At 42.1% G+C, this 26,932-nt stretch overlaps 2 protein-coding genes across 2 annotated transcripts in view; one reads left to right on the plus strand and one right to left on the minus strand.

The window, feature by feature from the left end:
- Positions 1–26,932, minus strand: part of GRK7 (G protein-coupled receptor kinase 7) — a 53,046-nt gene that overhangs the window by 12,023 nt on the left and 14,091 nt on the right. The gene's annotated exons all lie outside the window — the stretch shown is intronic.
- Positions 20,537–21,043, plus strand: LOC130477390 (60S ribosomal protein L27a-like). Its single transcript, XM_056849327.1, has one exon. The coding sequence runs from the start codon at positions 20,558–20,560 to the stop codon at positions 20,999–21,001; it is 444 nt and encodes a 147-aa protein (XP_056705305.1). The 5' UTR covers positions 20,537–20,557; the 3' UTR covers positions 21,002–21,043.

Consider the following 26,932-nt stretch of genomic DNA (forward strand, 5'->3'; position numbering starts at 1 on the left):
CAGCAGATTCTTCTCATGGCCAATCAGAGCATTGATTTGAAGTTTTGAACTGGCCAAGAGAAAGTTTAAAACGCCTGCCCATCCCTCCCTTCCCCACTGTCTTCCATTTTGGTGGCGAGAGATCCAGCGATTCCAGCCAGCAGAATTGGTGCGGTTGAGAGATCCACCCGAGTTCATCAGTTGGAACTGGTTTGAGGGTGTTTTGTGGTGTTTGTGTTGTGCGGGTGGTTGCTTTGCTTGGGGTTCCATGGTCCGGCCTAGCCTCCCCCCCCCAGGTTGGCTTGAGAAGGGCGAGCGGTCTCCGTGCGGAGGTGCGAGGAGGACCCTCTCGCCGCCGGGGCTCCAGCGTTCCCATCCCACCCCCCACCCCCCGGTGCTTGGGTGCCACTTGAGTTCATCCAGCGCTTTTGGCTTTGGGTTGTCTTGTGGTCTTTGAGTTGTGCGGGTGGTTGCTTTGCTTGGGGTTCCACGGTCTGGCCTAGCCTCCCCCCCCAGGTTGGCTTGAGAAGGGCGAGCGGTCTCCGTGCGGAGGTGCGAGGAGGACCCTCTTGCCGCCGGGGCTCCCACGTTCCCATCCCACCCCCCACCCCCCGGTGCTTGGGTGCCCTCTAATCTTTGCAACCGGGGATTGCCAAAAGCCGCTGGGCAGCCACACCTCAAAGTGGAAGATATACATTACACAGGAAAAGACTCTCTGAGAAAAAGAAGGGGGCGTATGTCTTTCCCTTCCTCCAGCCACTTTTTGTAAGAGAGTTGGGTGGTCAATTAATTACTTCCTCCAGCCCGCGGAGCTGCCATGGGTGCAATGCTTATATTTCGCGCTTCACCCTGGCATGCAGTTTGTGAATTGTGTGGGCTCTCTCAGTCCAATGTATTGCATTGCATCATTTGCTTGAATGTGCAAATGCAGCCAAGCCGAGTCACGGACGGTCTATGCTTTGCGATGGGCAATTGGGGGAGGGCTTCCGGGATCCATATCTCGCCTCCCTAGGACCCCATCGTCACCAAAATTGGTGGTCCTTTCAATAAGGGTCACAAGAAGCAATGATGAAAGTTTTGAACGTCCAGCTCTAACCCCCCCTCGCAGCCGTGGGAGGCCAAGAGTGATTGTTTAAAATTTAAATGGCAATATTCGGCCGAATATTTTGCCGAACTTTAATTTCTCGCCGAATTTAACGGATCCGAATCAGGGGAGTTCGGACTTCGGCGTGTACCGAATCCAGACGAGCCGAATTCGGCCGAATCCGAACTATACCGAATTTTTTTATTTTCAACAGCCCTAGCGGTAGGTGATATGAACAGCCTCTGCCCGAAAAATGGAGAGATTCCACAGGCCAGACTAGACAACACTGACCTTGATTAACCAAGGCCATGACTGGGATAAGATAAGCTAGGCAGAAGACAAGCATGTCTTCAAATAAGTGGGTTCTAGATCAAACCAAGCCTGAATTCTCCCTAGAAGCTAAAATGACTAAACTGAGGCTATAGTACTTTGGTCACATCATGTGAAGACAAGACTTACTGGAAAAGACAATAATGCTAGGAAAAGCTGAAGGCAGTGGGAAAAGACCCAAGATTCAACATGAGATGGATTGACTCAATAAAGGAAGCCACAGTCTCCAATTTGCAAGCTTGATGGCAAATAAACACATGTGTATTCTGAACCTCACATAATGCAAGCCCCTGCAGGATTTTTTTGAATTTTGCATGCTGGACCATCATTCCGGAAGTGACTGTGAAGCCGGCGCAGACCTGCTTCGCATTACAAAAGAGCCCACTTAATGTGACCTTTTGTGTTTGCTCCGCCGCTGCTGCGAAGAATAACCAGAGGGAACCATGCAAAACAACAGCGGTGTGTTAGCTATGCACATGCTAATGGCTATGCAAATGAACGAAGGAGCAGGCGAGTGGGGGATGGGCGGAATTTCTCCTTTTGCGTTGGGACCGTGAATAGGCATTTTTAAAAAGAGCTCTGAACGAGCTTCAAAATTGACCATGCATAATGGCCAAAATGTTGCTTGGTATTCAGTGGCATCCATGACCAGGAATGCCTTTTCCAGATGTGTTTGGTATGCCAGCTGCTCCCTCTCCTGGTGAATAGGGATGTGGCCCCCTGCATATATGGCCTGGTAACCTCAAGCTTAGACTACCACAATGCACTTTGTGTGGGACTGCTATTGATAAGCATTCAAAAACCGCACCGCGTCCAGATTTTTTTTTAAGATAGTCCATATTACACAGTTTTCAAACTAGGGTTACCAACTTCTAGGCTGAACCTGGAGTTCTTTCAGACATACAATTGATCTCCAGTAGTAGAAAAGGGCAAGAGTCCAGAATCACCTTAAAGACTAACAAAAATATTTTCTGGTAGGGTATGAGCTTTCGTGAGCCACAGCTCACTTCTTCAGATACAGCTAGAATGCTGTGGCTCACGAAAGCTCATACCCTACCAGAAAATATCTTTGTTAGTCTTTTAGGTGTTACTGGACTCTTGCCCTTTTTTACTACTGCAGACAGACTAACACGGCTACCCACTGTGATTGATCTCCAGATTACAGAGATCAGTTCTGTAATGTATGTGCATCGGTTAAGACCATAGCGAAGGAAGCCCAGGAGCTTGAGTCCCGGGCGAAGGCTCCTAAGCCCTGCTCGCATGATTGGGCACAGCCCACACATCCCATTGGCCCTAAGCCAGGTCATGCCATTGGTGACCTGGGGGTTGTTTTCCCCCTATCATGGATCAGGGGGGAGCGGCCACCTGGGGCCAGGGGAGCATATAAGCAGGGCCAGGTTGTATAGTTCCTCAGTTCCGTCTGTTATTGCTGAAATCAATAAAGCTGTGTTGTTGTTGGAACTCCGTCTCGACCTCGTGTGTCCTCCCCACGCGGACTTAACAGTGGCAACGAAGGCTGGTAGGCAGTCCGGCTTGCTACCGAAATCACTCTCGCTGAAATCTCCTGCGATTCTCCGCGACATCACAGTGCCCGGCAGGCAGTCCGGCTCGCCCTTGCTGACTTCACTGCGACACACCAGGGACACAACACTTCGCTGACATGGCTACCCGGGGGTCTCTGGAAGAATTCGACCCCACCAAACCGGGCGCCTGGAAGAGCTACGCGAGCCGGCTGGCCTTCTACCTCGACGCCAACAACATCACCGATGTTGGGAAGAAGTGCTCCGCCTTCCTCAGCGTGTGCAGGGCCCAGACCTTCGACCTCGCTCAGTCCCTGCTGGCTCCCGCTGAACTGGAAAAGGCGGAATCTATGACATCACATCTCCACTGAGTATCTTCCCCTCCCCAAATTCTGCTGTCCCCAGAAAACACTCCCAAATCTCCAATAATTCCCCAAGTTGGCAACTCTGTGGCTGTGGTGGAACTACTCCTATATCAATGCTGTTGATTTTTTTAAGATGAAAGTTTAAATTATATTATAAAAATTATGTTAAAATACACTATCCTGCATAAGCCTATGCCTTTGTCCAAAATGTCTACCAGATGAACTATAGGAATAGTTGCTGATCTTAGTTCAGCTTCTGCAGAATGATTTCACCTGGTAAATTGCCTGGTAAATTAGGCATGCGTTTAGATGCTATATATAGTAGTGTGGCACGTTACAATACACCGAGATTTAAACACTTCAGCATTCGATGAGGTATAATGAGAGAGCAAAGCATGTTTTTAAATTTCTCCCACTTAAATAAGTAAGGTTTAAAAGTACTTAACTTTGGCTGGATCATGAGCTGTATGGTTTATATCCTGGGATCCCATTGTTTATCCAGTAAGGAATATCAAAGTGGTTTGGTGGTAGGCTAGTAATTGTGGATTGTTATTTTAAGTCACCAGCTCTGTTTTATTCATGTTTGTGAACAAAGAATTCTACAATGGTTCACCTTCACACCCCATACAGAGCAGACCCTCCTCAGGTAATAGTGTATTTAAACAAATACGAAAAAAAACCCACATCCTTATACCTTGACTGTGGTAAAGTATGAAAGTTTTCCTGAATGTGTTACTACATAGGAAAGAACCCTCAGATTATTGTATGGGAACTGTCTTTTACTGTTTGATTAAGTGGTTGTTATCTCTGAAGATGGATAAGATTAAAAAAATTCTTGTGTAATCTGTACCTGAGCTATGAAGTAGGGCTGGTGCTTTGTATGCCTGTTCTCCACAGTAATTAATCTCCATTACACAACAAGTCAAGAAGGTCATATATCACTGAGAAATGAATGTAGGGATGTCACATCAATCATAGACGTAGGTGCCAGTTTCAGCAATGCACTTGTACTAGATCTGTATGCAAACCACTCTTTATCATGGACTTTTGGAATCCATCCCACGTTATTACACCATACCTCTTCCCACTACATAGCTAACTAAACAGCAATGTGTGTGTGTGCGCGCATGTAAGATTTTTTTATACCTTGGCTCAATCATCAACCAAAAGGAAGACAACAACCAAGAAATCAGAAGGAGGTTAAGATTGGAAAGGGCAGCCATGAAGGAGCTAGAAAATATCATTTAAGAGTAAGGATGTGTTCCTCGCAGCAGCAGGAATTGGTGAGAAGTACCGGTTTTGTTATTGAACATAAAGTAAAATATTTAGGAATATGGTTGACTTCTAATAATTTTAATTTATTTAAAAATAATTATGATAAAATATGGCAGCAAATAAATACAGACTTGAAAAATTGGGGAAAAAATACCCTTATCGTTATGGGGTAGAATATCGGTAGTCAAAATGATGGTATTACCTAAGATGCTTTTTTTATTCCAAAATTTACTGATCATTAAGGGATCCAAAATTTTCAAAATTTGGAAAAAAGATATTTTGAAATTTCTGTGGGGAAAAGGAAAACAGAATAGCTTATAATAATTTGATTCAATTAAGAGAAACAGGAGGATTAGGACTACCAGATTTACAACAATATTATGAGGCTTCCTGTTTTCTCTGGTTAAAAACTTGAATTAAGTTAGAAAATCTTCGATTATTAGAGTTAGAAGGTTACAATCTTCGTTTTGGTTGGCATGCATATTTATGGTATGAGAAGGAAAAGGTAAATAGGGATTTTAAAATGCATATTAGAGCTGGGTTATTCCAGATTTGGAAAAAATATAAGAAGATTTTAGAAAATAGGACTCCGGGATGGATTAACCCAACAGAAGCTTATATGAGAAGGGGAATACAGTTAAATTTAGACATAGAGATGTATAGAAATATTATTGAGTGGAAAGAGAGTAAATGGGTTTTAAAAAGTAGGGAAGAACTAAATATAAAGGATTGGTTTGTATATTATAGGCTACAAGATATCTTTAATAAAGATAATCAACTCGGATTTAATAAAAATAAATCCGAGTTAGAAAAAATATTAGATAAAGGAAATAAGGGAATGATAGGTAGAATGTATAAATTATTAATTACAATTAATTTAGAACAAGAAAGAATTAAACCAGTCATGCTTAAATGGATGAAGGATTTAGGAATTAATATTGATCTGGACAAATGGGAAAACTTATGGAAGAGGGAATTTAAATTCACAATAACCAATGAATTTGAGAAAACCTATATAAAATGCTTTATAGATGGCATATAACCCCAATTATGGTATCTAAGATGAATAGTCGAGATAAAGGAATATGTTGGAAATGTGGTAAAGAAAGAGGAACATATATGCATGTATGGTGGATGTGTAAAAAAATTAAAAAAAATTGGAAAAAAATAGTGAAAGAAACAAATAACTTGATTAATAGCAGAGTGAAAAGGAAATCATCATTTTGTCTGTTGGGAATCCCACCAAATAATATTTATGACCGGGACAGGATTATTTGCCAATATAGTTTTGCTGCTGCGAGAATTGTGATAGCTAAAGTATGGAAACAAGTAAATAAACCTTCAATTACAGCCTGGAGAGAGAAATTATGGTTGTATATGAGGATGGCCAGATTAACGGAATTTCTGCATGGAAATGATATGGAAGAATTCAAACAAACATGGTCTAAGGCCACCTCATATTGGGATAAGATGGCAAAAATGGATTTTACGATATTATTTAGTGAGTTATAGAAAAATAATACTCAAATAATTTTAATTTTTTAGATAATAGGTAAATAAAAACTATCCAGACACTTCTTCGGAAGTCGGGTGAAGGGTCACTTTTTTTTTTGGGTGGGTGTAAGGGAAAGGGTATTATTGGATACTTTGATTGATTATGATTGTATTGAATATGTTGTAAAAATACCCTTTTAAACTTGTTTTCTTTTAATATTATTGTATTTTACTTCTTGTTTTATTTTATTTTTTAACTTTTGTTAATAATTTTTTTTCTTTTTTTATATTGTATGTTTTGTTAAAATTTAATAAAAATTATATATAAAAAAAGAGTAAGGATGTGTTGCTAGCGACCACGATCAAGATAATTTATACTATAGTATTCCCCATTGCGATGTATGGGTATGGAAGGTGGACAATGAAAAAAGCTGACAGGAAAATAATTAAAAATTATGATTTTAGAGTAAACAAAAACAATCATATGTTAGATTTTAAAAAATATGCCTTTACATATGTGAAAAAAAGGATTCTCAGTTCAATCCACAAGGGGTGTAAATGCCACTTGCGCAGGTGTAAGGGGCATTTACAACAGCACCAGGGCACTTACGCCAGTGCTGGGGAGCAGTGCGGCAGTGCCACGCATGGGTACCGGTGAGAGCGCATGCCAGCGCACCTCTGGTGCAGGGGTTCACAGTGGTGCCAAAAGGGGCATGCCCAGGGTAGGGCTGGCATTAGTCAGCTCCCTGAGCCCTTTCGGCATGGGAACATCCACATTTGCCGGTGCGAACTTATGCCGGCAAAAATGTAGGCCCAGCCCATGGAGTTGCATACAGTGGTTCCACAGGGGTTGGGGGAGTGTTCCTGTCGGGTTGCTGGCTATGGTGAGCAAGCCACTTAGAAGGCAGCTCGGCTGCACTGTGGCTGTGCCATCCCTGGCTGTGGCACAGCTAACCCCCCCCCCATGGATTGTGCTGCCCATATACAGTCTGCCTGTTTGATTATATCACCATTGTCCATAGTAGGAACTGAGATCTCAGTATCGTGCCAAAGACTGAGTCTGAGTACAGGCTTTATCTCTCAAAATAGCAGGAGCTTAGGAAGGCAGAGATAGCACCATGGGGTCACATTCAAAGACTGAAGCTGTACATTTTTAAATGCATAATTCTCATTAGTGTTAATGGGATTCAGAAAGCTAAAAGACAATAAATACAGTCACTGACTTCCAAAGTAAGAGTAAATTAAAGAAAGCCAGTTAAGTTTCTCCTCTTGAGGTCAATAGATGAAAGAAAGATTACAGACCAGTTTTTAAAAATTGGGGCAGGGTAGGAGGCAGCCGTTTTGAAAAAGGGAATGTAGCAAAAGTAAGAAAACAAGCATTAGAACATCAGTTGGGCAGGAGTTGAATCAGATTATTAGTTACTACATGAAGTTTCTGAATCTAAACCAAAGCTTCTTAAACTGTGGGTCGTGCCCCCATATGGGGTTGTGTAACTGAATGTGGGGGCCATGAAAAATTTGTCAATGGTATGCAAATTAGTATGCAAATTTGCTTTCGTCTTTAATAAATGGTAAAATTACATGTATACCAAATAATTGTTTTAAAGTAAATTTCTTTATGATTTATTATTAGTAAATGTTTGATTTGTATACCTATTATATATACCTATATACCTGGGGTCGTGTAAAAATTTCTCAGGCGAAAAGGGGTCACGAGTGGAAAAAGTTTAAGCCCTGATCTAAATTATATTAAAAGTTCTACTACTCACTGCAGAAATTATGGCATGGATCCTATAACCAGGTCATAGTTCATCTCACTTTCTCTACCACTAGTACTTTTGTCTGTGCAATGCTCAAGGAAAACCATTCACCTTGCATAAATGGAAGTACTAGTGGCAGAGAAAGTTAGATGCTCTGAGGCCACAGTGTGTGCAGAATGTGCTCAAGCTTGTGATGCTTTTATTTTATGCCCCCCAATGAAAAAGTGAAAGTTATCAACATAAACTTTCGTTCTATACATTGTGTTTGGGTTTGCTTAATTAAAATACAGACAGATGGGGGGGAAAACAAGTCTTCAGGGAAATGTATAACAAATAGTACAGATTTTAGGTATGGCTGCATTTAAGAACATAAGAAAAGCCCTCCTAGATCAGACCAGTGGTCCATCCAATCCAGCATTTTGTCTCACACACAGGGCATAGAGGCTGAGGCCTTCCTTTGGTGTTGCCTCCTGGCACTGCTGTTCAGAGATTTATTGCCCCTGATATGGAGATTACCTTTAGGCACCAGGGCTAGTAGCCACTAATAGCCACTAATCCTCCATGAATCTGTCTAATCCCATTTTAAAGCCATCTATGCTTGTGGCCATGACTATATCCCCTGGCAGTGAATTTTCATTGAGCTATCTACTATGACCCCAAGGTCTCTTTCCCTCTCACTCTCAGTAAATTCAGATCCTATTAGCATATACTTGAAGTTGGGATTTTTTTTTGTTCCCATGTACATCACTTTACACTTACTAACACTGAACTTCATTTGCTACATTATTGCCCACTCACCCAATTTGGATAGATTCTCCTGGAGCTCTTCACAGCTTGCCTTGGTTTTCACCATTCTGAACAATTTTGTGTCATCTGCAAACCTGGCCACTACACTGCTCATCCCCAGTTCCACATCATTTATGAACAAATTAAACAGTGCTGGTCCCAATACTAATCCTTATGGGACCCAGCTGTTTACTACCCTCCACTGTGAGAACTGTATATTTATTCCTACACTCTGCTTCCTGTCGTTTAACCAATTTTTAATCCATAAGAGGACCCATCCTCTTATCACATGACTGCTAAACTTAATCAGGAGTCTGGTGAGGTACTGTGTGAAAAGTCTTTTGAAAGTCCAAGTATATAATGTCTACCAAGTCACCATTATCTACATGCTTGCTTACTTTCTCAAAGAGCTCCAAAAGGATGGTGAGGCAGGACTTCCTTTTGCAGAAGCCATGCTGATTTCCCCTCAGCAGGCTTTGCTCCTCTATGTGCCTAATAATTCTATCTTTGATTACAGTTTCTACTAATTTGGCTGGTGTAGATGTTAGGCTAACTGGCCTGAAATTTCCTGATCCCCTCTGGACTCCTTTTTAAAAATTGTGGCTCATGACTTCATATCTCATCGCCTCAATCTGGCAGTTTTTCAAAGTTCCTTCCTGAAAATAATGGCTGTGGCCTGGGTACATGCCCCACACTTTCCACAGTGAACACAGATGCAAATAATTTAGCTTCTCTGCCATCCCCCATCTTCCTTTTGCAATCCTTTTACTCCTTGGTCATCCAAAGACCCAACTAATTCTCTGGCTGGCTTTCTGTTCTGGGCATATTTAAAGAAATTCCTATTGTTTGTCTTGATGCTTCCAGCAATCCACTCCTCAAATTCTGATTTTGGATACCTAATTATTAACTTACACTTCTTTTGCCAGAACTCTATTTATTCTATTGGGGTGGACCTTGCACTTTTAAAAAGAAACCTTTTGTGATTTTTATGGCTTCCTTGACTTGAGTCATTAACCATGCAGACATCAGACAAAAATGCATGGTCCCTTAACCCACTTTATTCCCCGTTTCAGCCAGGATCAAATTTACCCGGGCTGGGGGGGGGGGGAACTGTACGCATTACCTTGAAAAGCAGGGACGAAACTGTGCCAGTCGATCCATGTAAACAGAAACTGGCAGACACCCCACGTTTCAAATTGACCAATGAGGGCCTTCCTTGCCCCGGGAAACGACCAATCACCAGGGGCGGGGGGTGTTGCAAGCTAAACAGGAACTGTGCACGCTTCCCGCACTTTCTGTTTACATGGATAGATTTACACACAGTTTCGTCCCTGCTTTTCAAGGTAATGCGTACCGTTTCCCCCCCCAGCCAGGGTCAATTTGATCCTGGCTGAAACGGGGGATAAAGTGGGTTAAGGGACCATGCATTTTTGGCCATCCTTTTAGACTTCTCCTAAATTGGAGAATGCATTCTGAGTTTCAATTAGCATGGTTTTAAGTAGCTTCTAAGCATCCTCTAGGGATTTGACTCTCTTGTGTATTCCTTTCAGTTTCCTTCCAACACCCCCTCAGTTTTGTATTGTTCCTTCTTTTAAAATCAAATATTACTGTTTTAGACTTTAAGGGTAACTTTCCATTGACATGAATGCTCAGCTTAATAGCACTGTGGCCACTGTACTCAATGGGTACAACAAAATCTACATCTCGCACTAGACCAGGGGTCTCAAAACTGCGGCTCCAGAGCCGCATGCGGCTCTTTGGCCGGTTGAGTGCGGCTCTCCGAACTTGGTTCAGAGCCCCTGCTCTTGCGCCTGCTCGCGCCGGCAGCCGGGCTGCGGAGCCGGCGTGCCTGAGAGAGCGAGAGAGCGGGCGAGCGGGCGTGCTGTCTTCCCCCCCCACACCGTGGAGAATGGCCGGGTCCCCCTTTCCCTTGCCCTCAATGGTTGGGAGGCTAAAGCCTCCCCTCCCCTCTAGCCGCTTGATTGCTGGGCGGGCAGCTCATTGGTTCTTGCCCCCCCGCCTATCAGCTGTTGGGCGGGGCGGGCTTCCTTTGGTAGACCTGGCCTCTGGCTGAGTCCCATTGGGAGGCCATGTCTACCCACTGGCTTTCTTGGCAGTAGACCTGGACTCCGAAGAGGGGGAAAAGTCCCCCTTCAGAGGCCAGGTCTACCAATTGGCTTCTATGGGCCTCCGGAGGCCAGGTCTACTGCCAAGAAAGCCAATGGGTAGACCTGGCCTCCCAATGGGACTCAGCCAGAGGCCAGGTCTACCAATAGGCTTTTATGGCGGTAGGCCAGGCCTCCAGACGAGGACTCCGGACGGGGAGGGGGAAATGGCAGGGACTTACAATTTATTTTTTATCAATAAATAAGATCACTATTAAGTATGATATCAAGTTTTATTCAGTGTACCTATAGTTTAATTAAGACTTAAAACTTTAATTAAAGTTTATTAAGTTAATAAACAGTGTACCTACCTATATAGTTTAAGTTTAAGAAATTTGGCTCTCAAAAGAAATCTCAATCGTTGTACTGTTGATATTTGGCTCTTTAGACTAATGAGTTTGCCGACCCCTGCACTAGACCTTTCGCCCTGTGCATAACCAAGTCCAATATCACTACCCCTCTGGCTAGCTCTGTGACCAATTATTCCAGTGAACAGTCATTTATGATTTCTAGGAATCTCATTTCTACAGCATGACTTGAGCACATGTTTACTCAGTCAACATGAGGGTTGTTGAAGTCACACAGTATCACAACATTATCTACTTTACAGTGCATTCCTAAGAGGAATGCCTGTGCCGGGCTTAGGAGGCAATGCAGCGGCGCTGCCTCCTAGGGAGGTTTCGGCCCGGCCGAAACCTCCGCCCGACAACAAAAATCCGTGCAACGGAGATACGTGACCTAAAAGGTGGTGTATCTCAGCCAGAAAAACAGAGGATGTTTCCAAGCTGTAACGGCTCAGGAGGCTGCCTAATGGTGGCCCCACCCCCCAACCGGTGCCACAACGCCCCGGGAACGCCTCCTGGGATGCCGCTGCTGCCTTTGCCAGCGGCCAGATACCGGCGGAAGGCTCTGTCGGTGTCTGGGCCTGGCACTGCCGTGGCAAAAGCTGGCAACCGGCATCCGGGCCTGCATGCCAGCGCTGGGGCCACAAACGCCGGTGTATGCTGCCTTCACCAGCCTCCAATGGCCTTTTGTCCTGGCTGCCAGTGTGGCTCAGGAATGCCCTGTTAGTCACCTCCCTTATTTCCTTCTCCATCTTGAGATCAGTCTCAAGGATTTGATCAGGTGGGCAATAGTATATCCCCATTTTTAAGTAAGCCTTAGGGCCCACTATTTCCATTCCAATATTGCTTCTGTTGGGGAGTTTCCTTAAGGAGGCTGTATGCCCTCTTTTATATACAATGCAACATGTCCCCCAACACATCCCTCCCTGTAGTGTCCCTAGAGATGGATTGACTCTATAAAGGAAGCCACAGCTCTCAATTTGCAAGATCTGAGCAAGGAAGTTTAGGATAGGACGTGTTGGAGGACACTGATTCATAGGGTCACCATGAGTCAGAAGCGATTTGACGGCACTTAACACACACACACACAGTGTCCCTAGAGATCATACCCAGGGATGACTGTATCCTACTGAGTTTCCCTATTCCATCATGTTTCTGACACACCCACTATATATATGAGTCATTTAGCACCACGCACTCCAGCACCCCCCACCCCCAAATCTTGGCTTGCAGGCTTCTAGCATTGGCACATAGATAGCTGTAATGCATGTCCCTCTCCAACAACTCTCACCTCCCTGGGCCCCTTTGTCTTTGCAAATGGCTCTCCTTTATCATACTTCTTACTTCCAATTCTAATATGCTCCTATCAATATTACCCTGAGTGTTTATGCTGCCGTGGCTCAGTGGCAGAGCATCTGCTTGGCATGCAGAAGGTCCCAGGTTCAATCCCTGGCATCTCCAGTTAAAAAGGGACTAGGCAAGTAGGTGATGTGAAAGACCTCTGCCTGAGACCCTGGGGAGCTTGCTGCCGGTCTGAGTAGACAATACTGACTTTGATGGACCAAGGGTCTGATTCAGTAGAAGGCAGCTCCATGTGTCCATGTGTCCCTTTAGACTAAGTTGTTCCAAATTGGAGACTCCACAGCTCCTCTGTAGGCTGTCATCCTGACATTAATTTAAAAGCTGCTCTGCTATCTTATTGATATTCCTGTAATTTCAAGTGAAGCCCGTCTCTTTTGTAGAGGTTCAGATTGCCCCTTCTTCCAGGCACAACTTTCTCATCCACACATTGAGACTCCTAATCTGTACCTGTCTAGCTTGCCCTGCATGTGGAATGGGTAGCAATTTCAAGAATGCTACCTTTGAGGTTCTGGCTTTTAACTTCAACCTAGTAACTTGAATTTCTTCCCTCCAGAACCACATGATTATATTTCCCAATTGCATTGGTGCCAAAATACACCACGACTTTCACCTGACCTTCTAATACCTCCCATCACTACAGCTGGCCGAAAGAAGAAATGCAAGAATAACAGCAGAACTTTCTTGTGCTATTTCCTAATCCCTCACAGTGGGAAGAAGAGAAAGAAAGTCATACTTACTCATCCTAACTTGATTATTTGTCTTTCTGTTAGTAATCATATCAAAAATATCCCATCCTAAAAAGAATGAATTAACTGACTGAACCAGTCTTATAGAAGCATCAGTCAAATTAAAACATTAGCCCTTTAGCTGCCAGCCAATTAGAGAGCCACAGTTCAATCTTAAACATGTTTATTTCACTGTAATGTTTTATTACACCTAGTCTTGGCAACCTCCAGGTGGTGGCTGGAGATCTCCTATGACAACTGAACTCCAGCCGATAGAGAAAATGTCCTCTTTGGCAATTGGACTCTCTGGCATTGAAGTCCCTCCCCTCCCTAAACCCTCCCCTCCTCAGGCTCCGCCCCCAAAACCTCCCACCAATGGCGAAGAGGGACCTGGCAACCCTAATTATACCCGTGCCTTTTTATCCAATACTCACACATTTGTTTGTCATGATTGGTAAAGGAGCACCTTAAGATTACAGGGATCACTTGGAAGACGGGAAAGAGTCCTCTACATGTTGTATTACTGGAATTGTTGCCAGAGTCAAAACTGGAAATGGGAGATGTTGTGTAAAGTGCCATCAAGTCACAGCTGACTGATGGTGATCCCGTAGGGTTTTCAAGGTAAGAGACATTCAGAGGCTGGCTTGCCATTGCCTACCTCCACGTGGGCTGAGAGAGTTCTGAGAGGACTCTGAGAGAACTCTGGCCCAAGGTCACTCAGCAGGATTAATGTTGAGGAGTGGGGAATCAAACCCAGTTCTTCAGGTTAGAGTCCGCTACTCTTAACTACTTCACAACGCTGGTTCTCCTTTCAATTCTTGGTCACACTCAATATAAACAACAAAATGTACACAACTTCCTGGTTTAAATAGGTTTTATGTTTATACGACATGCCCCGTGCAGACTGTAGGACTGTATTTATTGACACTAAAGGAGTTCAGTATGCTGCCGTGATTGTTCAGAAATCCAGGGCACCCAGAACTAAAACAAAAACAAAAATGTCATGTGGAGTACATTGTATTGCTAATGTCCTGGCTAAAGAACTGTGGTATTTAAGCTGAGTGAATTGCCATGGGATAGGAGGGACGCAATGCAACTCTCCGCACAGGTTCCATCAGCATAGGGAAAATGTGATTTAGATACAGCTACTTTTTCCCACAGCTCTTTACAAAACAAACTCAATGAGTTTCATAAACCAAACAGAGATGCAAATCTGTGTGTCCATCCTTTATTTGACATGGCACAAGAACTGTTGAACGGAGGGAAAAACAAGCTGAATTTAGCCCGATCAGCTGTTTTGTAGAGCTTACTCTTTCCTTCCTTCATGGGGTGCCGCTGACTGCTTTGTTCTCCATTCCAGCTGTTCCGTTTTTCCTTCAGTAATGGCCTTAATGGACCTTGGAGGAATGTAACATTGGACCACAGGAAGCTGTCCAATGTGTTTGGTTTCAAAATTTTCTCTCCCTCTGCTTTGTCATGGATGGTGTAAAAGAGTAGCAGAAATTGAGTCTTGCTTTTCCCTTTCATTTCACGATAACAATTGGGTAATAATTTGATTGGGTTTTGTCCAACAACTTGAGGAACATTTTTTTTATTATCTTGGAACAGTTAAATTTTCCCATTGCAATAGAATCTTTAATCAAGAAGAGTGAAGATTTTAAATACTGAGATTTAATACTTTGATATCCTACAACATATTCCTACAACATATTTTTTAGAAGCAAACAATATAGAGTTCAGCTGCTTGTGTATGTAACTGTTCGTTGTTTTCTAAAGACATCACCAGGAGGCGAGAAAACATTTTTTAAAAGATCTTGCTCATACTAAGTGTAGCCCCAGAAAAGGAAGGTGTGAACTCCTCCTATAACACTTTCCTATTCCTTGACACAAGCTCTTTGTGTAACAACTGCATTCAAGTCCAGTAGCACCTTAGAGACAAATCTTGTTGGTCTCTAAGATGCTATTGAACTTGAATCTATCTGTTCTACTGCAGACCAACATGGCTACCCTCTAAAACTGTGTAACGAGAGAAACTGATCAGTTGCTTCCAAACATTTCACTGAATCTGCATCTGTAATGATATGATCACTAGATGGGACATCCCATGAAAGGGCACATGACAATACACAAATACATTCTCGTTTCCAGTACAAATTATCACCTGAAAAAGGTCACGGTGGGAAGTTGTAATAAATAAATGAACAAGTGGTGCATTAAAGTGTGCATACTTCTTATTGACTAAGGAAGACATTAACAACCTAAACATAAACATTTGACATGAGCCACGAGCTTGCAAACAAAGTATCCTGGATACCACAGAAGTTATATCACACGGGAGTCATAAATTGTAGCAGAACATCTATTTCACAGTAAACTCTGTATATCACAAATTGTCCTGTCTTCATACATCAAACTTCCTCTTGTTCTCAACAACAGGTCAGGCCAATAACCTTTTTCAGGACAGTTGTGAACATAAGAAATGTGAATTTGGAGGGAAATTGGAAATTGGAGAAATTATCAAAGATACCACGAACCAGTAAAATCTTTTATTATTGGCAATTTCTTCAATGTAGGCAGAAAAAAAATCTATTTAATTCACCTTTCTGAAGGGATCAGTTCTAAACCGTCAAACACCCATATACAATAGTATCTCTCAAAAGGAAAACAGACATATCTATTTCATTTGATCCTCCTTTCTTAAGGGCTCAGTTCAAGGATCACAGTAATTCACAACTATCTCCTGAGAGGAAAACAGATAATCCAGTGATAGGTCCTTGCAGAAGATACCATTGCATAGAATTGTGATCCAAGGATATTTTACTTTTCAGAACACTGGTAATTAGTCATTTAGTGAGGTGAAACAAATAGATCTTCTATCACAATGAGGGAGCCCCATGGCATCTTTGGAGGTTTCCTCCAAATTTACTTTTCCTGTGTTCATCATGATGGTGCTATATAAAAATAGATTTTTGGCCAGGCTTCTGAAAGAACAAGGGAAAGTGTATTGAAGAGAGATCCTGCAGGGGTATATCATGTCAGCTGCATTTAGTATAGGACTGCAAACAACGAGGTGGGGCCTGGAGATCTAGAATTATATCTGATCTCCAGAGATCAGTTCTCCTGGAGACAACGGAGGGTGGACTCTATGCGATTATACCATGTAGAGGTCCCTCCCCTTCACAAACCCTGCCTACCCAGGCTCCACCCTCAAATCTGCAGGTATTTCCCAATGTGGAGTTGGCAATCCTAATTTAGCATATGATATTTCTTCAACATTAAGCTAGTTATATACAAACTAGAGATATGTTAAGGCACATAGCCTGTCATTCATTTATTAAATATTTTGCACATTAAGCTTTTCCATCTGATGTCCTGTGTTCCTGGTTCTCAGTACCTCCCTTCCTTTGTAATATTTCCAAGAAACATGGGACACCTTGATTTTGCATTTGACTTGTAGCTAGTCAACAGATGTTCTCATGGGCTGGCCATGCTTCTGATATATCATGGATTAGTTTGCTTGAAAAACAACCTCTGATGCCAGTGTATTTTTTTATTTCCAACGAGAATTCATGAGGGGACTCAGAGACATGAAGGCCTGAGGGGGAAATTGGAAAATTCAGACCAAAAATCTCAATTTTTCCTGAGGAGTCCCCCCACCCCGCCCGAGTTTTTCCAACAGAAAAAAATAAAATAAAATTTGGGGAGCTTTGAAAAAGAAGATTATGCACTATTTTCTCTTTTGGAATGAGGGAAATGCTTTTTAGACAAGGTGTTGCTCACTCCAAAGTATGAACATTTTATGTAGGAAAATGTACAGAATTAGATAATGATATTTTCTAGGTATACTATAGACATAGTCAATAAATTTTAAAAGGTATGAATCTTTTTCATAAATTGTGTTTGTTTATTTTGCCGTCAAGTTACAGCTGACTTTGGACAAGCTGAGAGAAACTGCAACAAACAGAAGAAGAAAAACTTGGAGAGGCAGCTGCCCTCTGAAATTATTGATTGAAATGGAGACATTCAAAGTAGTTTAATTAAACATAAATGGGCTAAATCCAGCCAGCAAATGAAGAAAAACCTTTTATTCATTATCTAAATTGAAAGCGAATATTGTGTGCATACAAGAGACTCATATCAAGGATAAATTTGAACATGTTTTAGTTAACAAAAATTGGGACAATTGCACACTTCACTACCAAAGGTTAAAAAAAGAGGTGTGGCTGTCTGTCAACAGTGTGAGAATAACAGTTATTGACAAATATAAAGATGATGATGGAAGATTTTTAATAATAAAAATAAAAGGTCTTGAAGGGAAGATCTTAACTGTGGCTACAATTTATGCACCTAATAACGGGAAATCAGAATTCTTTGCTAAATTTTTCCAAGCTGTTGAAGATTTTCAAAAAGGAGAATTAATTATCACTGGAGATATGAATGGAATTTTGGATCCCAAAAAAGGCAGATCAAAGAATCATAAGGGAGCCACTCTCACCAAAAGTGTTGTATATTACATGGACATTCTACAGTTACAAGATGCCTGGAGAAGCAAAAACCTGAAAGATAAAGACTATACCTTTTTCTCTTATGGACACCAATCATACTCAAGAATAGATATGTGTTGGATTTCAAAAACATTAATGATTGATATGGATAGTTTTAAAATATTACCCAGGACATATGCAGATCATAACCCATTAAAGATTACATGGCAATATATGGATAGAGGCATGAGAAGATAGAGACTTAACAATAATATACTTTTACAAGAAGAATATAAGAACATAAGAACATAAGAAAGGCCCTGCTGGATCAGACCAAAGCCATCGTCCAGCAGTCTGTTCACACAGTGGCCAACCAGGTGCCTCTAGGAAGCCACTAACAAGACAAGTGCAGCAGCACCATCCTGCCTGTGTTCCACCGCACCCAAAATATTCTTACCCCTGCTCCAAAGCCTTCCCTTCCCAATGTCTCCCAATATTCCCCCCACTTTAAATCCACACTCCTTTGCTCAAACCCCCCCTTCTCAACATGTGCCATGTTCATACTTATGCTTTGCTTCCATTCTGTTTTTAGATTTCTGCTTGATTCTGCAACCCGAATTCATTTCTGATTGATTCCACAACCCTAATTATATTGTATTGTTTATTGAACGGCCCATCCTGTCGATTGTATTGGCTCACTCCGTGTAATCTGCCTTGAGCCCAAATGAGAAAAGTCAGACTACAAATGACATGAATAAACAAATAAAATTAAGCCCCAATCTAGAATTTCTCTCAGGGAACCCCTCCCCTATTCCCTGTAACCCCACACCCCAAAACCTCTTCTAACACTCTCCAGCTCCCTTCCATTTCTACCCACTTGATATAGAATTGGAAGGGACTACCAGGGTCATCTAGTCCAACCCCCTGCACAATGAAGGAAATGCACAACTACCCCCCACACACCACCACCCCCAGTGACCCCTACTCCATGCCCAGAAGATGGCCAAGATGCCCTCCCTCTCATGATCTGCCTACGGTCATAGAATCAGCACTGCTGACAGATGGCCATCTAGCCTCTGCCTACCCCCAACTAATTCCAGACTTCTTCCCAAATCCCCTCCCTTCAGGGGCTCCCCATCTTCTGCCTCCCCTTCCTCAAAATCCACCCAAGCTCCCCCTTTGTCACCCTGGCTGCCATCCACCTTCCCCCAATGGCCTCCATTATCCCCACTTCTCTGCCGCTACCCAAGCCTTTCCCCTCCGCCATTTTGCTCCCCCTTGGACACCAAAGTCTCCACCCCCCCAACTGCCCTCCCTGGTCCCACCTCATCAGTGATCCTCTTTCCTCAAGCCTTCCTGTGCTGCCCAATCACTGCCCTCCAGGATCCTATTTCTGCCCTACCAGGTCCCTCCTTCACCCCCCATCATCACCCCCCTTTATCATCATTAAGCTCCTCTTACTTTTGAAATTGACAAAAAAGTGTCAAAGAGACCTGAAAGAGTTTTTTACTATAAATAATGCTCCAGAAGTAAAAAGTGCAATTATATGGGATGCCAGCAAAGCCTTTATGAGAGGCAATCTCATTGCAATCACTGCAAAAAAGAAAAAAGAGAAGCTAGAACAGATAAAGGACTTAACAGAAAAGATCAAGAATCTTGAAATATAGCATCAAAAAACTCATAAGAAAGTGATACAGAAGGAAATTAAGAGCTTGAAGAATAAACTCAGCTTATTGGAAACAGGAAATGCAAAGCAAGATTAACTTCATGAAACAGAGGTATTTTGAACATACCAACAAACAAGGTTTCTAGCATACTGTCTGAGAAGAGAACAACAAAGGAAAACTATAATGGGTGTGAATAAAAATGGTCAAATCAGCCATATGGAACAGGATATAAAAGAGCAATTTGTAGAATTTTTCTCAGAACTGTATAAAGATTCCACAAAGCTCAATGAACGATTGGAGCAATATATTAATGAAAATCAAATGGAAAATCTTACAACAGAAGATAGAGAGATTTTGAATCAAATCAAGAAATTATGCAAGAAATTACACAAGCAATTAAAAAAAAAACTTAGTGTAGAGAAAGCACCTGGCCTGGATAGGGTAATTGCCAGGTATTATAAATGTTTTGAAGAGCAAATAGCTTCGAATTTACAAAAAGTTATGAATGATATAACTAAAGATGGACAGATCCCAACATCTTGGCAGGAAGCAGATATCTCACTGATATATAAAGAGGACAATGACGTAACACTGCCACAATTATACAAACCCATTTCACTTCTGAATGTGGATTATAATTTTTTTGCTGCCATCATGGCCGAGAGGCTTAAGAAATGCATTGATAAAGTTATACCCTCGGATCAAACAGGAGCTGTACCAAAAAGACAAATGAAAGACAATGTGCGTTTTATAACAAATGCTCTGGAATATGTGAGGAAAGAAGAGAAGAAAACTGCCTTTATTTTTCTGGATGCTGAAAAAGTATTTGATAATGTTTCTTGGAGTTTTCTGCAAAAAGTATTGGAAAACTTGAGCTGTGGAGAGAGGTTTTTAAAATGGACACAGAGCATCTATTCTAAACAGGAAGCAAGAAACTTGATTAGTGGGAAACTAACCGATTGGTTTCATATCAATAAGGGGACTAAACAAGGTTGCCCTCTGTCACCATTACTTTTTGACCTGGCATTGGAAGTTTTGGCAAATAAAATAAGGAAGGACCATAGAATCCAAGGACTAAGGGTGAGTGGAGAAGGATTTAAAATGAAGAATTATGCAGCTGATGTGGACTTACCCATTCAAAATCCGCAAGATTCGATAGGTTATCTAATGGACATAATTGGAAAATTTGGGTTCTCTTTCTTTTCCGCCTGGGCAAGATGCCTTCCAGACTGAGGAAAACCAGGAAACTGAGGGGTCATGTCAGCCGTGGACATGGTCGCATTGGCAAGCCCAGGAAGCATCCTGGAGGATGTGGTAACGCTGGAGGCATGCATCACCACAGAATTAATTTCGGCAAATATCATCCTGGTTATTTTGGGAAAGTTGGTATGAGACACTACCACTTGAAGAACCAGCACTTCTGCCCTACAGACTATCTAGATAAACTCTGGACGCTTGTCAGTGAGCAGACAAGGCTCAATTACACCAAAAATCAGGCTGGATTAGCACCTGTGACTGATGTGGTCCGCTCAGGTTATTACAAAGTCCTGGGCAAGGGGAAACTGCCTAAACATCCTGTAATTGTGAAAGCAAAGTTCTTCAGCCGGAAAGCAGAAGAGAAAATCAAAGCAGTTGGTGGAGCCTGCGTTCTTGTGGCATAAGGGACTTTCATACGTACTCAGGTTTAAATAAATGTTATTTCAGAAGGAAAAGAAAAAACAAATAGAAAATTTGGACAAAGTATTTCTAAAATATCTCCCAAAAAAGAGGAAGATGAAATTAAAGAAATTGCAGGATGAAGGTGCAATAAAATATTTGGGAATAAAGATTTCAGGACAGAACAAGACCTTGTTTAAAGATAACTATAAGGCTACATAGCGGGGGGAAAGAAAAAGACCTAGAGAGATGGGCACAATTTAAGATTTCATGGTTGGGCAGGATTTCCACAATAAAGATGAACGTTTTGCCAAAACTTAATTTTTTATTTCAGACGCGGCTAATATACTTGGAAGCGAAGACACTCAATAATTGGCAACAGTGACTAAACAAGTTTGTATGGAATGGCAAGAAACCGAGGTTTAGATTCAAAATTTTACAAGATAAGAAAAAAGAGGTGTTCTGGTGCTACCAAATATTACACTGTATTATCATGCAGCAGGATTAGTATGGATAACTGATTGGATCAAGAACCCATTAATGAAACTGGAAAAAGCAAATATTAAAGAAGGTTTGCATTATTATTTATGGAAGAAAATGACATCAAGAACTCTATCGCGCCTGGACTCAGAACATATCATTAATGGAAGTCTATTAAAAATATAGGGGGGGAAATAAAAAGAGACTCAGTCCCTCACCATCCTTATTGATGTCTCAGATTGAAGCATATTATGACAGACCACAAAGAAAGCAAGTAGACTATATTATTTATAATTATATGATTAATGCACAAGGAGAAGTTAAGACTTGGCAAATGATTAAAGAAGAAAATAAAAATATAAGACGGTTAACATATTGTCAACTCGTTTCTAGACTAAAAAAAGATTGTCTTCCCTCTGGGGTGCCTAGAGAAATGACAGAATTTGAATTTACGATTGAAAAATATAGTGATCATTTGTTAGAAAGGATTTATAAACTCTTACTTAAATATGACACTGAGTTAGAACACGTTAAACTCTGTATGAGAAAATGGATGCAGAACTTTGGGGAGGAGATCCCTATTCAACAACGGGAGACATTATGGACCAAGATGACTAAGTTCACAGCCTGCCAAGCCCTCAGAGAAAACTGTTATAAAATGTTCTTCCATTGGCATATCACACCTAAAGACATTCAAAAGATAAATAAGGATAACAGTGGATACTGTTGGAAGTGTAAAGAGACTGAAAGAACCTTCTTTCATACCTAGTGGTCTTGTAAGATTGTGAAGAAATACTGGAGTCAAGTTCACAGAGAAATTCAAATAATTTTGAAAACCAACAGCTCATACCTGAGCCTTGCAGCGGCCAGGGACAACGTCACCAAGGCACCGAGGTGCCACAGCACCTCCAAAGAGGTTCCCCAGCTGCTGCAAGGCTTCAAAAAGCCTTTTTTAAAGGTTTTAAAAGAAAATGGGGCATTCCCCTCTGACACAGCAATGCTGTTGCTGGAGGGGGAGTTCTCGGGCTGGAGGGGCTTTGGAAGCTGACTACCGTCAGCTCTGTCCCTGGGAATGCCCCAGGAACATGCCCCATGCCAGCATGCATATCTCTTCCAGGATTTAGGTCATGGAGAGACTGTGGCATCAGACGGGTGGCATGCAGCTCCATGGACATCTTCCTAGAGGGATGGGTACCTTCTGTATGACAAAATAGTATCTACATTACAGACATCCCAATGCCTTGAATGATATCTTGAAATGGATATAAAATGCAGCAAGAGAGATTTGTTTATGAAAGCTATACTAAGCTACACATCTGCATGAACATTCTCATCACAATGTTTGTTTGCTCTACTGAACTGGACAGATGCTCCTGTGGATACAGAAGGGAATATCCATCCTCATCTAGGCAAATAATTGATACACAGGACTAATTGTGAGCAACTAAAGTTACACACGAACACATGAAGCTGCCTTGTCAGTGCATTGGTCCACCAAATTCAGTAGTATCTACTCAGTATTGCCTACTACTGCCTGATCCTTTTAACTGGAGATGCAGATAAAATAAAATTGCATGAACATGTTTGTCATCATTGTGGTTTCAATAGGATTCATATATTTCAAGGGCCAAGGAATAACTCATCCAGAATATTAACATATGGACATGCACTATGTTAATCAGAAACAGTCTGCTATGTTAGGACAAATTTCACAAACATTACTTCTATTCAGCACTTCATTGCCCTCCTGAAATCAGAATCAGAACCTCATCACCAAACAAACGTTAGGAGAAGGGGGATATTTTGAATACAAGTTTAACCAAAACACCTCCCCCCGACCAACATTAAATGCAGCCTCATTAAAGATAGCTGTGCTATTACACTTCAGTTGGATGACAATAAATTCCCATAATGGGTTTACTTTTATTACAGGCATACACCGTTTCATTAAGTTTTGCTTTATTGTGCTTTGCAGATATTGTGTTTTTGAGCAAGTCTACTCGTGCCATTTTCCCAACAGCATGTGCTCACTTCGTGTCTCTGTGTCACATTTTGGTAATTTTTGCAATATTTCAAACTTTTTCATTATTACTACAGTACATTTTTTAAAAGACATAATGGTATTGGACACTTAATAGGCCACTACAGTATAGTGTAAACATAACTTTTATATGCACTGGGAAACCAAAAAATTCATGTGACTCACTTTATTGCAATATTCGCTTCGTTGCAGCGGTCTGGAATCGAACCCACAATATCTCTGGAAGTATGCTTGTATTCTGTGATACCAATTTATGGCTTTTAAAAGAGCTTGAGGAATGGGTGTGTTTGTATAAACAGCTATGTTGGAGGCAAACTCAAGCTTTTGTGATCTTTGGGGTTATACATCTCGGGAGGGGCAAGAAGGGAGAGGAATGCCAGAGGAATTAGCACAGACACCACTTTCTCCAGCTGTTTTTACCCCTACTCAAAAATGGGTAGAAGAGCTACAGGAAAAAAGCAAGAACTGACTGCAACCTCCCCTCTCATCAGTTTCTTAAAAACCTGAATGATGAGAGTTGCTTTTATAGTCTCCCCCCTGCCTCCCCATTTCCCCAGCAAGGCTGCTACAGGGATATCAGGCTTGTCAGTACAAAGAATAAGGCTGATTGCATTCAAACTCTTGTTTTTGGTTTGCCTCTACTAAGGTTACATTAGTGTTAAACAAATGACATACTAAGCAGTGAGTTTAGTACAATTCTCCTTGCTCTTTGTTAACATCAATGGAAATATTTGTGACCCCTATATTTGAGCAGAATGTATTCTTTAATGTCAGTGAAGATAAAATCATAGTTAAAATCAAATAATTTATCATGAGTCAAGAAGGATCTGGCCATATATATAGAAGGAAAGAATCCTGGGAATACACATCTTGGGGGGAAACGATCTTCTGAATTAGAAACACTTCCACACCATCTTGTCTGCCAAGGAACCCAAGAACATTGCAAAGGATTCTTGGGAATGTTCTTGGTTGCACATAGTTAATGCAATATGTGGGGAAACGGTCTCGCAATCCCTGTTTCTACCAATGCAGGAGCTTGGAAGTTCAGTGGCCGTTCCAGATCTTCACCAGGTGAGGTCCCTCTCTTCCTTACTCCTTGTATAAACTACTTCCCTTGAGCTGCCATCAACTAGTCATTAAGAGTATCTCCTGCTGAATGACTCAGCACTCTTAGGCCATTTATGCAGGGTCAATTTTGATGCTCGCTCAACACTCTTTTTTAAAGTGCTTATTCACGGTCCCAATGCAAAAGGAGAAATCCCACCCCCCACTCTCGTGCTCCGTCATTCCTTCCATTAGCAACCTCTGTTTGCATAGCCTCCTTGAGGGGATTCTTCAAGGCGAGGGCGGAGCAAACACAAAAGGTCACGTTAAAGGGGCTCTTAAGAAATGCGAAGCAGTTATGCGCCGTCTTCGCAGTCACTTCCTGAATGACGGTTCAGCATGAAAGTGGGGCACTTCAGCCTGGAACGTGCTGCTAATTACCAAGCATAAATGGCCTTAGTTGCGTTGCTGGTTAAAGGCTCCACTTTGGTTTTGCATTTCCCATTTTGCTTGCATCAGCTAATGCAGGGACAAACAAATGCACTAGTGCACTAAAGGGAATGAAGGGACTGATTGCTGCCCCCTACCCCCTTTTTTTATAAACATGGCTGAATAGGCTCAGTGTGGGCAGAGATATCAGTCTACCAATGTTGAAAATGTTAAGTAATTTAATAAAGAAATAATAATACACAGTATTTTGAAATCATAATGGAACGAGACAAATCTAAATAAAAAGTGATATAACTGCAACCCTCTGACCCTGATCCTAGATTTTATCTCCAACAATGGTTAGAATAAGGATAGGCCATATATTTTTGAAGTTGCAAGTTTCAGAAAACATCCTTTACTTTAATTTCATAATGTGGAGTTTCTCCCCTTTGTTCAGGGACACATGGTCATGGAGTTCTGGTATGAGATACCTCCCCATAAAGAGGGAAGGTAGTTGTGAATTTCCTGCATTGTGCAGGGGGGGTTGGACTTGATGACCCTGGTGGTCCCTTCCAACTCTATGATTCTATGATTCTATTCTATAAGAAGACAAGAATGGCTAAGATCTTTTATGCATGGCTGTTTCACTCACCATCACCCCTCTGATGACTTCGGGTCTTTGGATTATGAATGCCGTTTGCAACGTCAGAGGTCGCCTTGCTCCCCCCCCCCCTCTGCATTTCTCCTCGTTTTGCCCATATTTTGAGGGACCTGTTTTATCTCAAATTTGAAAATGTGGACAAAATGCAGGGAAACACAGGGGGAGAGCAAGACCTCTGATGGTTGCAAACGACATGCATAATCCAAATAAAGACCCAAAGTCATCGGAGGGGTGATGGCGAGCGAAAAAGCCATGCATAAAAGACCTGAGTTTCTTCCTCACAGACAAGGGTTTTATAATCTTTTACATGCCCACCCCTTTTGTGTCATCTTTCTTTCCATGTCCCGAGAGGAAGATCTGTTCTTTCCTACTTGGTCTCCCAAGCTCTGTGGCTTGTGTGTTTAAAGTGCCATCAAGTCGCAGCTGACTTATGGCAACCCCAACAACCGGCTTTCAAGGCAAGGGAGAAGCAGAGGTGGTTTGCTGTTGCCTTCCTCAGCAGTCTCCCATCCAAGTACCAATCCTGCTTAGCTTCTGAGATCTGATGAGATTGGGCTATCCCATGCTGCCTTCTCTCCCCTCTGTGGCTTGGATATGAGTTTTCAATCCTTTGTTCTTCACAGGCGAGGGTAATCTGCATAATTATGGCGCTGGATGGTTCTGATGCTGGGAGATGAGTCATATCCACCCCTTTCCATTGTGTACCTGTTAGCCTGTAAAAGATGCTTAGCACTCTCTGAGCATATACAGAGTGCAAACTCAGTTCTTTGACATAAATTCTGGGGCGCAAGGCATTTCATCACATAGGGTACTGGTCTCACTGTTCCTGAGGGCACCTATTGCAACAGAATATTGCTGAGAAAGGAAGCCGTGTTTCAGAGAAGCCAGCCAAGATACACAAACCTGGTAACCCAGAACACCCCATTGTCTGAGGTATTGGCACTATCTCTATGGGGGTATCTGGCTATATAGACTCCATCCTCAGATCTTATGCCATCAGCACCCTCAGTTACTAATGAGGCACAACTGACTTCCTGAGGAAACTACAATACATTGACAGGTTCCTGGAAAACACCATCTTAGCAACCATGGATGTTGAGTCTCTAAATACCAACATCAGGGAGGGCTGTGGCTCAGTGGAAGAGCATCTGCTTGGCATGCAGAAGGTCCCAGGTTCAATCACTAGCATCACAAGTTAAAGGGACTAGGCAAGTAGCTGATGTGAAAGACCTCTGCCTGAAATCCTGGAGAGCCGCTACTGGACTGAGTAGGCAATACTGA

This window comes from Euleptes europaea, chromosome 5 (assembly GCF_029931775.1).
Source record: "Euleptes europaea isolate rEulEur1 chromosome 5, rEulEur1.hap1, whole genome shotgun sequence".
In the NCBI taxonomy this organism is placed as follows: Eukaryota; Metazoa; Chordata; class Lepidosauria; order Squamata; family Sphaerodactylidae; genus Euleptes; species Euleptes europaea.

Excerpts from the sequence above, each read along its gene's own strand:
- LOC130477390 (XM_056849327.1), top strand. The coding sequence starts at position 20,558 with ATGCCTTCCAGACTGAGGAAAACCAGGAAACTGAGGGGTCATGTCAGC.